Genomic DNA, 14,749 nt, shown 5'->3' with positions numbered 1-14,749 from the left:
TTGATTTTTGAAAAGAGTTTGAAGAAAAGCGGGTCCAAGCCTGGACTCCCGGCATGTCCCTTCTCACCCCACTGTGTCGGCTGTTAAGGTTGATTTTCAGGGCTGGAGCCCTTCATGCCGCGCTCCTTCACCATTCCCTCGGGCTCTGGCTTGAAGTGGGAGCCAGCACGGTTCTCACTGCCTTGCAGGAGACCGGTCTCCATCCGCACCCCTTTTGGATCCTGCCGGACGGAGCACTCATCCCTCAGGGACCTGGCCCTGCGTCTCACAAGCTAAGTATCTGAGACGTGGTTATCAGGGGGTCCCTTGTACTTAATTGTTGGGGAGAGTGTGCTGTGTAACTATGCTGACTTTCCAGCCGGTTCTCTGGTTTTCACCGGAGAACCGCGCCGATGGTGCCTGCGCGCCGGCCGCAGTGTTAAATTTAGGCCCCGGCTTCGCCTGAGGCCTACTTTAGTTTTCACTGCCCCTGCATGCCAATCATGCAGAGGGACAGTACAGCTCCGCCCAGCGGCTGTTCAGCACAGGGAAGGGACACTCCTCTCTGAGGAAAGATTCCCTCCCCTGTATACCACCTTTGCCCTCCGGATCCCGGTCTTTGAGATAGGCCCCGCCCCCTCTCCTCGCTCCGGCGCCATTTTATCAGCGTTCTCACACTGATTGGAGCTGCCTGCAGCATCTCTCTGGGGGTCCGGTCTGTGGAGGGCACACAAACGGTCGGGTAAGCCACAGCCTCCGGTTGTGGACCTAGTTATATACTCTCTGGGGACCATTCTACTCAGAACCCCCACTTCAGCAGCATGTCTCACACAAGGAGCAAGGCTGCAAGGCTGTACTCAATATGCACTGCATGTAAGCTCGTACTGCCTGAACCGAGCACATATCCACATTGTGATGCCTGCTCTAACATGGTGGTGCCTCAGCCTGGAGTCTCACTCCCAGTGGTCCCTCCGGCTGCTTCGGCTCCGGTGGCTGAACCCCCGGCTTGGGTAGAATCCTTCTCTAGGTCAATCTCCCAGTCCTTTGCCGACTCCATGGGACAGTTGTCCCGGACTCTGCTGAGCATGCATCAGCCCCCTTCTCAGGGCGCCTCTGCTGCTACGGCTCGCTCAGCAGAGCTCACAGAGCTCAGACCCCGTCCTCCTAAACGGAGACGCAGGGACTCCTCTCCTTCCTCGTCCCGCGGCTCTGATTCACGAGCTGAATCACAGGACGAGGAGGATGCCTTTACTGTGGGCTCGGACGCTACCGCCATGTGCCCCATTGATCTGATCGAAGGTGATGCAGATGTTAGTGATTTGATTGCGTCCATTAATTCTGTACTGGACCTCAATCCACCAGTATCGGAGGAACAACCCTCTCTGGCAGAAAACCACCAGTTTACCTTGCCTAAGAGAACAAGGAGTGTGTTCTTTAACCACTCCAGTTTTCAGGACACTGTGACCAAGCCTAGGGCCTGTCCTGACAAACGCTTCCCAAAGCGTAGTTCTGATGACCGTTTTCCCTTTCCACCAGAGGTGGTCAAGGAGTGGGCTCATTCAGCGAAGGTAGACCCTCCGGTGTCTAGAATCTCAGCCCGGACAGTTGTATCCGTGGCTGATGGCACCTCACTTAAGGATTCCACTGACCGCCAGGTTGACCTTCTGGCCAAATCTGTATATGAAGCGGCTGGGGCCTCGTTCTCCCCATCTTTTGCAGCAGTGTGGGCTCTCAAAGCCATCTCTGCTTCTCTAGAGGAGATGCATTCCCTCACCAGGGACTCTATGCCCGAAATGGTTGCCTTAACTTCCCAGGCTTCAGCCTTTTCATCCTATGCCATGTCTGCCATTCTGGAGGCTTCTCACCGCACGGCGGTGGCTTCGGCTAATTCCCTCGCTATACGCAGGATCTTGTGGCTGCGAGAGTGGAAAGCAGACGCTTCTTCCAAGAAGTACCTTGCTGGGCTCCCATTTGCTGGGTCCCGGCTGTTCGGCGAACAACTGGATGAAATCATTAAGGAAGCTACTGGCGGGAAGAGTACTTCCTTGCCACAAACTAAAACCAGGAAACCTGTCCAAGGCAGGAACCAGTCGAGGTTTCGTTCCTTTCGTTCCTCTAACTGGTCATCCTCTAAGCCCTCAGCCTCGTCCACTAACTCAGCCAAGGACCGAAAACCCAGCTGGCGCACGAAGCCGCGTCCTCAGAAGTCCGCAGGGGCCGCTGCCACGAAGGCAGCCTCCTCTTGACTATCTGGCCGCGCCAGCAACGTCCTTGGTCGGTGGCAGGCTCTCCCACTTTGGCGACGTGTGGTTTCAACACGTCTCCGATCAGTGGGTGCGGGATATCATCTCCCACGGCTACAGGATAGAATTCTCTTGCAGCCCGCCAAACAGATTTTTTCTGTCCACTCCCCCCTGCTCCAAGGCCGCCGCCTTCTCGCAGGCCGTGGCATCCTTGCAGGCCAATGGAGTAATTGTACCGGTTCCCGCCCGGGAACGGTTCAGAGGTTTCTACTCAAACCTCTTCCTAGTCCCTAAAAAGGACGGTTCCTTCCGGCCCATCCTGGATCTCAAGCTTCTCAACAAGCATGTTCAGGTGCGGCATTTTCGCATGGAGTCTCTGCGATCAGTCATTGCCTCAATGAACCAAGGAGATTTCCTAGCATCCATCAACATCAGAGATGCCTATCTGCATGTGCAAATTGCAGTTTCAGACCAGCGTTGGCTACGTTTTGCAATCGGAGAGGAACATTTCCAATTCGTGGCTCTCCCCTTCGGGTTAGCCACGGTCCCTCGAGTATTCAGCAAGGTCATGGCAGCAGTGGTTGCGGTTCTGCATCTCCAGGGGTTGGCAGTGATTCCTTACCTGGACGACCTTCTAGTCAAGGCTTCATCCAGTGCAGACTGTCAGCGGAGTGTCTCGCTCACTCTCGCCACTCTAGTCCAGTTCGGGTGGCTTGTCAATCTACCCAAGTCCACTCTGACTCCGACCCAGAGTCTCACGTACCTAGGGATGCAGTTCGAGACTTTGCCGGCACTTGTAAAGCTGCCCTTAGTCAAACAGCAGTCCCTCCATCTGGCGGTGCGCTCTTTACTGAGGTCTCGCCGTCACTCCATCAGGCACCTAATGCAGGTGCTGGGTCAGATGGTGGCGTCAATGGAAGCGGTTCCCTTTGCCCAGTTCCATCTGCGTCCCCTGCAGCTGGACATTCTCCGCTGTTGGGACAAGCTGACTTACTCCTTGCACAGGTTGGTGGCTCTGTCGCCACAGACCAGGGGCTCCCTTCAGTGGTGGCTTCGGCCCCTCTCTCTGTCTCAGGGACGTTCCTTCCTGGCCCCGTCCTGGATGATCCTCACCACGGATGCCAGTCTAACCGGCTGGGGAGCAGTATATCTCCACCACAGAGCGCAGGGCACTTGGACTCAGTCCGAATCAGCCCTCTCGATCAATGTGCTGGAAATCAGAGCTGTTCTTCTAGCTCTCTTAGCCTTTCACCATCTGTTGGCGGGCAAGCACATTCGAGTCCAGTCAGACAACGCGACAGCAGTTGCCTACATCAATCACCATGGCGGGACACGCAGCCGCCTGGCAATGTTGGAGGTTCAACGCATCCTTCAGTGGACGGAGGACTCCATGTCCACCATATCCGCAGTCCACATCCCAGGCGTGGAAAACTGGGAGGCAGATTATCTCAGCCGTCAGACCGTGGACAGCGGCGAGTGGGCTCTGCATCCGGCAGTGTTTCGGACAATCTGCCGCAAGTGGGGCACTCCGGAAGTGGATTTAATGGCATCCCGGCACAACAACAAGGTTCCGGTTGACGTGGCTCGCTCCCACGATCCTCAGACCTTTGCAGCGGACGCGCTGGTTCAGGATTGGTCCCAGTTTCGTCTGTCTTACGTGTTTCCCCCTCTAGCTCTCTTGCCCAGAGTCCTGTGCAAGATCAGAATGGAGGGCCGTCGGGTCATCCTCATTGCTCCAGACTGGCCCAGGCGAGCTTGGTATCCAGACCTGCTCCACCTGTCCGTAGAGGTGCCGTGGCATCTTCCGGACCGTCCAGACCTTCTCTCACAAGGTCCGTTTTTCCGCCAGAATTCTGCGGCTCTCAGATTGACGGCGTGGCTCTTGAGTCCTGGATCTTGACGACTTCTGGTATTCCTCCTGAAGTCATCTCCACTATGACTCGGGCTCGGAAGTCTTCCTCGGCCAAGATATATCACAGGACCTGGAGAATCTTCCTGTCCTGGTGTCGCTCTTCCGGCCATGCTCCTTGGCCTTTTTCCCTGCCGACCCTTCTGTCCTTTTTACAGTCCGGTCTGCAGCTAGGACTATCCCTCCCTTCCCTCAAGGGTCAGGGCTCGGCTCTGTCAGTATTGTTCCAGCGGCGTATCGCCCGACTGGCTCAGGTGCGCACCTTCATGCAGGGCGCATCTCACATCATTCCGCCTTACCGGCGGCCTTTGGATCCCTGGGACCTTAATCTGGTCCTCACGGCCTTGCAGAAACCCCCTTTTGAGCCACTTAGGGAGGTTTCTTTGTCTCGTCTTTCACAGAAAGTGGTCTTTCTAGTGGCCATAACCTCCCTCAGGAGAGTCTCTGATTTGGCTGCTCTCTCTTCGGAGTCACCTTTTTTGGTTTTTCATCAGGATAAGGTGGTTCTCTGTCCGACTCCGGACTTTCTTCCTAAGGTGGTATCTCCTTTCCACCTTAACCAGGATATTTCCCTGCATTCCTTTTGTCCGGCTCCTGTTCATCGCTTTGAAAAAGCGTTGCATACTCTGGATCTGGTGCGGGCGCTCCGGATCTATGTGTCTCGCACCGCTGCTCTTAGGCGGTGCACCTCTCTTTTTGTGCTGACCTCAGGTCGGCGCAAGGGCCTCTCGGCTTCTAAGCCGACCCTAGCTCGTTGGATTAGGTCGGCCATTTCCTATGCCTACCAGTGTTCTCAGGTGCCTCCCCCGCCGGGGATCAAGGCACACTTGACCAGAGCTGTCGGTGCCTCTTAGGCTTTCAGGCCCAGGCTACGGCTCAGCAGGTCTGTCAGACTGCCACTTGGATTAGTCTGCATACCTTTTCGAAGCACTACCAAGTGCATGCTCATGCTTCGGCAGATGCGAGCTTGGGCAGACGCATCCTTCAGGCGGCTGTCGCCCATTTGTGAAGTTAGGTTTCGCCTACTTCTCAGTTTTCTGTTTATTCCCACCCATGGACTGCTTTGAGACGTCCCATGGTCTGGGTCTCCCATAAGGAACGATGAAGAAAAAGAGAATTTTGTTTACTTACCGTAAATTCTTTTTCTTATAGTTCTGTAATGGGAGACCCAGCACCCTCCCTGTTGCCTGTTGGCAGTTTTCTTGTTCCGTGTGTTTTCACCGGCTGTTGTTGTAGACAGAGGCTCCGGTTTTTCCGGGTTTTGCTCTATCTCTACTTGTGGGTGGCTGTCCTCCTTCAGCTTTTGCACTAAACTGGCTATATTTGGTTATCCAGGGGGTGTATATGCTAGGAGGGAGGAGCTACACTTTTTAGTGTAGTACTTTCTGTGTCCTCCGGAGGCAGAAGCTATACACCCCATGGTCTGGGTCTCCCATTACGGAACTATAAGAAAAAGAATTTACGGTAAGTAAACAAAATTCTCTTTATTCTTTAATATAATGTAAAGGATAGCGAAGCCACCAACCTAATGCCTGCAACACACTCAATCCTTAATTGTATTATTTTGTCTATTAGAGTTGCAATCTTGTGCCTCAGTCAAGACACCTACTGTTAATAATTCAAGTACTCCTCAGGATCTGTCCCGAAATAAGGGCATTGTGAAGCCATTACCACTACCTGTCCATGCTGTAGTTAAGAATTTTACTGCAGGTGAGTTAGCATTGATTTGCAAGCTGCCATTACATACATAGTTCCTTTATGTTCACTGTTTATTATTTGTTCCTTCTAGCAATGCAAGCACCAGATCTCCCTAATGGTACCATGAATGGAGGAAGAATGTCCGTACTAAACCCACCACCATCTCTGCCACTCACTCACTCAATGTCTCAAAGTCCTGGATGCCTTGCTGGTGATAGCTGTATGGATTTTTTTACATCCACATTTTGTATTGTCTGAATAAAATATTGGTGTATTTGTTGGTGTGTTCAGTGAATTAACTCTGTTCATCTTGACTAGCAGTGATGACTTTTTCTGGCCCACCAAAGAAGAGACACAGAGGATGGCCCCTTATCTCCCTGGCTCAAGCACCATTATTGCCTTTTCCTTCACCTCCTGTTCGTCCCATTACCAGACCAGGTCAGATGATAGAATTTTGTTTGCATTAGTAAAAAGGAAGCTTATGAAAAAAAAAAACCAAAAATCAGCCAATCAGGATTGTTTTTTGGGGATCATGTTCATTATATTCTGACACATTAGTCATCAACCAGAAATGGAGGAAGAAATAATCAACAATTTAGAAACCCCTACACTCCACTAAAATAAGACGTTTATGTTCATCTGCAGTCCACAGATAAATGGTGGTAACGACATACCTGCAAATAGATGTGCTGACACCTAATATATATTTTTTCCTTATGTTCCCAATCTAGCCTCTTTGCCACAGCCTAATTTAGGGGGTGTTTTCCAGCCACAACCAATTCCAGCTGGAGAAACAGTAATTGTGCCTGAAAATCTGTTGAATAACTCGGGTGTGCGCCCTGTGATATTGATAGGTGAGTCTCCAAGAAATAGAAATTTGAGATAAAAAATAAAATTTTGTGTTGATAATACTAATTTAAATACCCAATATTATAATTGCATTAAATTGTGTGTGTATAATATATAGATATATATAGCTATAGATATATTTATGCGCACACATACATTCACAAACCTACATACACATATTTTAATGTAAATATATTCTATTTTTTTTCCCTTTTGTATTATCTTTTATTACATGCATTGTTACAGGTTATGGCACATTGCCGTATTTCTATGGAAATGTTGGAGATATTGTAGTAAGTCCGCTGTTAATGAATTGCTACAAGTTACATGAATTGGAGAAAAAGGAGCTGGATCAGATGGGGATTTCCAGCAGTCAATTTCTCAGTGTGGAAAATCTAATTCTTCTGACTATCCAGTATCTTGTGCGACTTGGTAAGATATTTAGAGTTTCTCTGCTTTCCTTTTGTTATGCAAGAAGTATTGAAGGGTTGGATAATATTTCTACTTTCAATAGTTTACAAAGTTTTTTTCCTAAAGGCAAGGACAATCAGTATGTCCCAATAGCACCCATTCTTTTCTAAAATGTTTGTTATTTAATGAGTTACTCCTTATCAACCATGTAATGTTTCTAAAAGTAAGAAAAAATGATAATGCTTTTTTGATGACACATTTTTTTCTTAAGACAAGGACCTTATTGTTTTGGAACCTTGAAGATCAGAGCATTTTATCATGGGGTTCCACATCTGAACACTCTTGTGCTGTTTGTCGTCTTCTACTGCACTGATTTGAGTGTTGACTTTCTTTAGCTTTGTACATATGTCTTTTTATCTGCATTGTTTACATTCTTTTCTCTCAGGTCCTGATCAGATACCAATTCGTGAAGTTTTTGAACAAATTGTGCTGAAAGCATTGCAGGAATTTACCTATAAAGATCGCTCCACACAGATGAACTCTCTTGGAATGTGTGTGTCCCAAGCTCAGCTTCCATGGCTGGCCCGCTTGTCTGCTAGCGTTTCCCAGGATTTGGTTCATGTACTTGTGACACAGAACTCGCTGGCAGAGGGCATTTCAGAAACCCTACTATCTCTGGGGGATGTCAAACACCAGCAAAAACTTCCCGACTATGTAGTAATAATCTGTTGCTCAAAAGTGCGAGGAAATGAATTTTGTGTGATTGCTCTTGGTAAGTAGTTGCCACATCTTACGTTTTCTTGGCCCACTTGTTTGACACAACAGCAAGATTATATTAAACTCCCCAAATAATTAAATATTTACAATGTCAAATTTTGATTTTAAGACTTTTGGATTCCTCTACATTTTGAGCAACCACCTGTTATTCTCAGATTTTAGTTTTAAAATCTCTGTTGGCCGAGGAAAAAGGGAAATCCTGTTTGTCAGACTTTTTCATGCAGAGTTAGAGGGTTTCCACCCAAGCCTAAGGCTACTTTCACACATCCGGTTTGAGCACTGCGGCTCAATCCGGCTGTGACACTTATGCAACGGATGCGGCGAAAACACCGCATCCTTTGCATAAGTTTTTACATGCGGCCGGTCCATTTTTTTCCGGTTGCGGCACGCTACTGAGCATGCGCAGTGGAAGAAACTGCATGCGGCGGCCGGATGCGTTTTTTTTCGCATCGCGCCGCATCCGGCGTCCATAGGCATGCATTGAAAATGCACCGCAGCGGCCGGATGCGGCGCGATGCGGGTTTTTTTGCCGGAGCAAAAAACATTGCAGGCAATGTTCCATCCGGCCGCGGCATCGGCTAAATCTGCCGCATGCGGCAAAAACCGGACCGAACGCGAGCCCATGCGGCACAATACGGCACTAATGTAAGTCTATGCAAAAAAACGCAACCGGCGGCAAAAAAAATGGTTGCGGTTTTTCTGCAGAGTGCCGTATTGTGCCGCAGAGCAAAAACCGGATGTGTGAAAGTAGCCTTAGAGAACCTGTCAGGTGATTCATGCTGCCCCAACCATAGGTTGCATAAATTGTGATATATTTTGTCATTGTTAGTGGGGTTTATTTCTCCCTGTTCCAAAAACTAGCTTTTCCGAACTGCTTTAGTTCTTCGAGCAGCCTCCTGCTTTAGAGCCTGTACTAGACAAAGCTTGGATCCCAGTTTTAACATTTTGATTGACATGTAGAAGAAAGGAAAAGTTTCCAGCGCTAAGGATGAATATTTAAAAGTCCATTTTATTAAAAAATATGTTAAAAATCCAGCAAGTATGGCATAGATGTCGGATGAACAGCAGAACAACGTGTTTCGACGCTCAGGTCTTAATCCTGTTCTTAAACATGAACATGATTAAGACCTGAGCGTCGAAACGCGTTCTGCTGGTCATCCGACATCTATGCCATACTTGCTGGATTTTTAGCATATTCTTTAATAAAATGGACTTTTTAATATGCATCCTTAGCGCTGGAAATTTCTCCTTTCTTCTACATTGATTGGTGGCCAAACCACTTCCGTGCGCAGGATTTGGATCATACCAGCAAGGCTGTTCGGTGAGCTGGACTTTTTTTTTTTTCCTTTCTGCATTTTGATTGACATGGTATGTATCTGCAGCATGATCTGTAACTGCCGCATGGTCAAAGAGGACTTCCCTTCTGTTGGGGCAGAGGACTTCCTAATGATCTGATCGCCGACTGCAGGACTATTCTGTATTCAGGCCTCTAAGTGTTCCCTTAACAGCAGCCGGAGTCTGTGTAGCAGTTGTGTAGTAGCACACAGGAGTATACTAATACATTTTATGTAATATTAGATGCTTAATTAAACTAACAAGAATGTAATAAAAAAAGTATGAAAGTCTGCAAAAAAAATTCAGTGGAACCTTGGTTTAAGAGTAACTTGGTTTGAGAGTGTTTTGCAAGACAAGCAAAGCTTTTTACATATTTATAACTTGGTTTAAGAGCAGTGCTTTGCAAGAAGAGCAAATACTCACCATACACACTTCTGGTTCTGTCCTTAGACCACGTTCTGACCCACTCTGGAGGTAACTTTCTGTACATATGTACTGTATACTGTATATCATTGTACAGTACAGTATATACTATAAAGCATGTCTATCAATTTGCATTTGTGGATACAGTATTTACTTTCTGCTAACTGGTATAGCACCTTGCTTATACTGTACCTCTCGCACACCAACAATTTTATTGTAAGCTAAAGTGCAGTTTCATTTGCTTTAATGCTTTTACTGTTCTGTACAGTATTTTGTATTAGTGTACTGTAATTTTATATGAATACAGTACATTATTTTGTATTAGTGTAATAAGTTGTATAAATACAGCAAATATTTTTGGGTTGTGGAACAAATTGTCTGTTTTCAATTATTTCCTATGGGAAAATTTGCTTTGATATAAGAGTAACTTGGTTTAAGAGCACACTCCCGGAACAAATTATGCTCGTAATCCAAGGTTCCACTGTACATTTTATTGTTCATATGGTACATAAACCTAAACATTGAAAAGGTTCAGCTTTTAAAGCTAAATCTGCAGTCCTCCTATGTGACTGCAGACTTCTGAATCCTGCACATATGGGGCGTAGTGTCTCGGTTCCCCAGTATTGATGGTGCAAGGTAGCGATCACATGATACCATGTATGAGGTTTGCATACTTATGGTCACATGAGGACTAGATATATTCTGTTTTTCTCAATTCCCTTCTGTTGAAGGAAGCTGGTCAAGAATAGTTTGTAAATGACTAAACTAATCTAAATCTAAATTGTGAGCGCATACAGGTTACGATCGCCTTGTATTGCCTATGCGAGCAGCCACATGACCACATCAGAGAAGTCTACAGTCACTTAGTGACTCCAGACTTTGTTCTCAAATTTGGCCAATACCCTTTTACTTATATAAATTACAGTAATAATCTGAATAATTAGTGAAGTAGTTTTAGTGTGATTGGGGAACAGTGTAAATAAAAAAGACATTGCCCCTCATGTTTAAAAAAAAAAAAACAGAAGGCTTTCAATTTCTGGCACATAAGACATAAAGATCTGTCATGAAGAAAAAAAAGTCTAAGTGTATATAACATTAAACTGAAATGCAAAGAGGCAAACAGCTTGGACATTAGAGTTAAACTACCTGGCATAATGAAACGTAAAACATTGTGTGCTCTAACACAGTGGCTAGTCATTTCTTTTAAGTTCTATAAAACCTACATATTTCCAAGTTTTAGTTAATAAATGGAATTACGTCCGCAGTTAATATTGCATCTTTAGTTATCATAGTGAATGCTGTTATATGCTGTATTTGTGTAGACATTATATATATATATATATATATATATATATATATATATATATATATATATATATATATATAATTATATATAATAATTATACCGTATGTACAATTGTTAGGAGGTGATACTGGAAAGTTGATGGCCATTACTATTGCCATGTTGACCCAATCGGACTGGTAAGCCAATGCACCTAGTTGAGAACAGAAGTTAGCACAAGATCTGCAGTCAGGGGTTTGTTTAGTACATGACCTCTCCTTTGTGTTTACATGTCATGGCACCATGACTTACGATGGAAAGGATTGTACTGGTTTAGTGTTTTTTTGTTTGTTCATGCTGTAATATCATTGGTAGTTGCCAAGTCAGCTGGCACTGATCATTATGGTGGTTTTATTTATAGTATTAAAAAAAAATTATTTTTTTTTCTTCAGGAAAATGCCAGTCCCGGGCTCTTGCTGAGAGTATGCTGACTACTGGCGAGTTTTTGAAGGAGATTAGCTATGAACTAATCACTGGGAAGGTCAGCTTCTTGGCCTCACACTTTAAAAACACATCTATGGGTAAGTCCTTTCCCAGGCTTGAGTAGATGATTCTTATATAGCTCAATGAATGTACTTCAGTCCACACAGCGAGGTTCCCATGTGAGTGTAATATTAAATATATTTAAACCTTCAGGAAAGGAGCATGTACTCACTATATCACTTTTTTGCCTATTCCTTCTTTTACCATATATCCGATAGGATTTCAAACTGCAAAGGCCTCCTATTTGGCTTCTAATGTTAACTCATTATATTAAGTGAACATTAGACAAGGTTCAAATTTCTAAAAACGGTGGCTGAACCTAAGGAAGAGGCTTGTGGTTTCAGTTAAAGACCATCCTGGTTCATAGGTGCCAGATTAGGCTTCCACTCCATAGCAGTGAAGACCTCGGCACGCCATAGCAGTGAAGACCTCGGCACGCCATAGCAGTGAAGACCTCGGCACGCCATAGAAAGTGGATAAAATAATTTTATTCTTGTGTAATCACAAAACGTGTAAAGTTTGTTCACAATCTCACACCTATGATTGACCAACCTGCAAGAGTACCAAAGTGCTATGTCATTCTACCCGACTACATTGGGTAGAACAGTAGAAATAAGTGCTATGGTTAGAGCAACCTCTGGCAGTAGGTAGTGGCCCAGGAGTACTGTATAGCCAACATATGTCAACCTAGGAAGAAGCAGAAGGGGAACCTTCCTTGCATTTTACTACTTTTTCTAGAGAAGTATTGTTAACTTCCTTAACATATTTTGTCCTCAAGGTCACAATAGAAAGTATGGGGTAGCACAAAGTTGGTTTCGAAAATTTAGATCTGACCATAGTATTTAAAATCAATTTTGTATACATAGCCTTTTTTTTTTTTGTCTTATAACTAGGTGATGATCTGGACAAGCTGTTGGAGAAGATTCAGAAAAAAAGAGGGGAATATGTTGTCATTCCTTTTAATGGAGATGTAAAAGAATGCATCTCATCCCTGGAAGCAGCCAGCATGATTCCTACACAGGGCAAAGGTACTATTCTGCTAGTAGTCGTTTCCCCCTCCCCCCCTCCCCCCTTCCCTCTGCAAATTCTCTATTCATTTGAGATTTTAAACCAGTTGAATCTGGGGAAAATACAGTCATTGTGTTAGTTTTAAGGGCTTGTATACTTTTTAATTCAGGATGATCTAATCCTGTATGTCTGACGGGAATCCCTAGATAGCCCTGCACCTTTTTTAATAATTCTCTGCAGCAGAGGGAGTACTGTACCTGCCATAGAAAAAGTATTCCTGTGAATTTTTCCACTTTTTGTTCACGTTACACCCACAAACAAATGCTACTTTTATGTTGGTAGATCACAAAATCACAACAATATACAATGTAAAGAAAATAATACTCGGTTTTCTAAATATTTAAAAAATATAAATCTGAAATTTGTGAAGTGCATTTGTATTCAGCCCCCCGATAGAATTATTTTTTACCGCTCTACCACCCAAAGTATGGCAGACAATCGTTTGGGTATGTCGCAGAGTGCAGAAACAAGCCAATGAACTTTAGGGGTGAGATTTGGTACTTAAAAACCAGCACATTATTTGAATAGGATACTAAAAAATTAAAACAATTTTTTCCCCCAATTATATGTTTTTTCAGTTCAAAATGTTTAACCCCTTCACGGCCGGACGATTTTTCGCTTTCCGTTTTTTTTTCGCCATTTTTCTGAGACGTAACTTTTTTTACTTTTCAGTCAGTATGGTCATGTGAGGGCTCATTTTTTGCGGAACGAGCTGTACTTTTAAATGATACCATCAGTTTTTCCATATAGTGTACTGGAAAACGGCAAAAAATTCCAAATGCAGAAAAATTGAAAATAAAGTGCAATAGCACTATTGTTTTTGAGATATTTTATTCACTGTGTTCACTATATGGTAAAACTGATGTGTGGGTGTGATGCCTCAGGTCAGTGCGAGTTCGTAGACACCAAACATGTATAGGTTTACTTTTATATAAGGGGTTAAAAAAAATCAGAAGTTTGTCCGAAAAAAGTGGCGCACGTTTTACGCCATATTCCGTGACTTGTAGCGTTCTCATTTTTCGGGATCTATGGCTGTGACGGCTTATTTTTTGTTTCTCGAGCTGACGTTTTTACCGGTACCATTTTTGCGCAGATGCTACGTTTTGATCGCCTCTTATTGCATTTTGCGCAAAAGTTGTGACGACAAAAAAACATCGTTTTGGCGTTTGGAATTTTTTTGCCGCTACGCCGTATACTGATCAGATTAATTGATTTTATATTTTGATAGATCGGGCGTTTCTGAATGCAGCGATACCAAATGTGTGGATATTTTTTAATTTTTTTTAACCCTTTAATTTTCAATGGGGCGAATGGGGGGTGATTTGAACTTTTTAGGTTTTTTTGTTTTTTTTTTCAAACTTTTTTTTTTACTTTTTTATTTTACTAGTCCCCCTAGGGGGCTATTGCGATCAGCAGTCCGATCGCTCTGCAGTATCTGCTGATCACAGCTATACAGCTGTAAACAGCAGATACGCTCACTTTCTTTTTCACTGTGCCGCGGGCACAGTGAAAGTGAAAGCAATTCATGTGTAGTACAGGGGTCATCACATGACAACTACCGGAAGTCACGTGATCGCGTCATGTGACTTCCGGTATCGGGCGGTAAGTAAAAGTTTACCGCGATCGCGCTTATAATGGCGCTGTCACATATTGACAGCGCCATTTAAGTGGTTAAACGGCACGAGCAGATAACGATTCTGCTCGTGCCTAGCAGGCACACATCTCAGCTGTGAAAATCAGCTGAGATGTGCGCCGATCGCAGCATGCTGCCGCCAGCAGACCACAGGCAGTAACGTTATGACCGCTAGGATGTAATTTTACTGCCCGCGGTCGTTAAGGGGTTAATTTACACAATGGGTAATGGGAGGAAAAAGATAACTTGCATGTCAATTTTGTAGCAAAGAAAAAAAATAGGTAAAATGTGTTCATGCCATGAGACTTTACTGAAGGGAAAAACTGGTGTAATAAAACAAATCTAAGTTCGCACTGCACAATCTTGAATCTCAAAGTGGGCGATGTTATCATTTTATCAATGTTTTAAGTTCTGATTTTTCATTCCTCTCTAAATGTGACTTGCGAATGAATCTTCTTGCACCAAAGAAGTGGGTAAAATTAATTTTTAACTACTATCAATTTCTTAAAGGGAATATGTCAGTAGTAGGATCAACCCTAATAAGCTGTCTATATGGGTATATAGGTCGTAAGAAGATGAATATAACGATACCTTGATAT

The 14,749-nt window shown here is 44.6% G+C and overlaps 1 protein-coding gene across 5 annotated transcripts in view; it reads left to right on the top strand.

The window, feature by feature from the left end:
- Window positions 1-14,749, top strand: part of GREB1L (GREB1 like retinoic acid receptor coactivator) — a 191,311-nt gene that overhangs the window by 125,868 nt on the left and 50,694 nt on the right. For 3 of the 5 annotated variants that reach the window (XM_075314467.1, XM_075314466.1, XM_075314469.1), the window contains 8 exons: window positions 5,707-5,841; window positions 5,921-6,049; window positions 6,148-6,267; window positions 6,561-6,683; window positions 6,925-7,110; window positions 7,535-7,861; window positions 11,359-11,487; window positions 12,343-12,477. In XM_075314467.1, the coding sequence (XP_075170582.1) occupies window positions 5,707-5,841; window positions 5,921-6,049; window positions 6,148-6,267; window positions 6,561-6,683; window positions 6,925-7,110; window positions 7,535-7,861; window positions 11,359-11,487; window positions 12,343-12,477 (1,284 nt within the window). The remainder of the gene's footprint in view (window positions 1-5,706; window positions 5,842-5,920; window positions 6,050-6,147; window positions 6,268-6,560; window positions 6,684-6,924; window positions 7,111-7,534; window positions 7,862-11,358; window positions 11,488-12,342; window positions 12,478-14,749) is intronic. The other 2 variants (XM_075314470.1, XM_075314468.1) reach the window with 1 other exon arrangement.

Source organism: Anomaloglossus baeobatrachus, chromosome 6 (assembly GCF_048569485.1).
Source record: "Anomaloglossus baeobatrachus isolate aAnoBae1 chromosome 6, aAnoBae1.hap1, whole genome shotgun sequence".
NCBI classification, from domain to species: domain Eukaryota; kingdom Metazoa; phylum Chordata; class Amphibia; order Anura; family Aromobatidae; genus Anomaloglossus; species Anomaloglossus baeobatrachus.
Note: the sequence above shows the minus strand (reverse complement) of the source record. Positions and strands in the feature narration are given on the sequence as shown.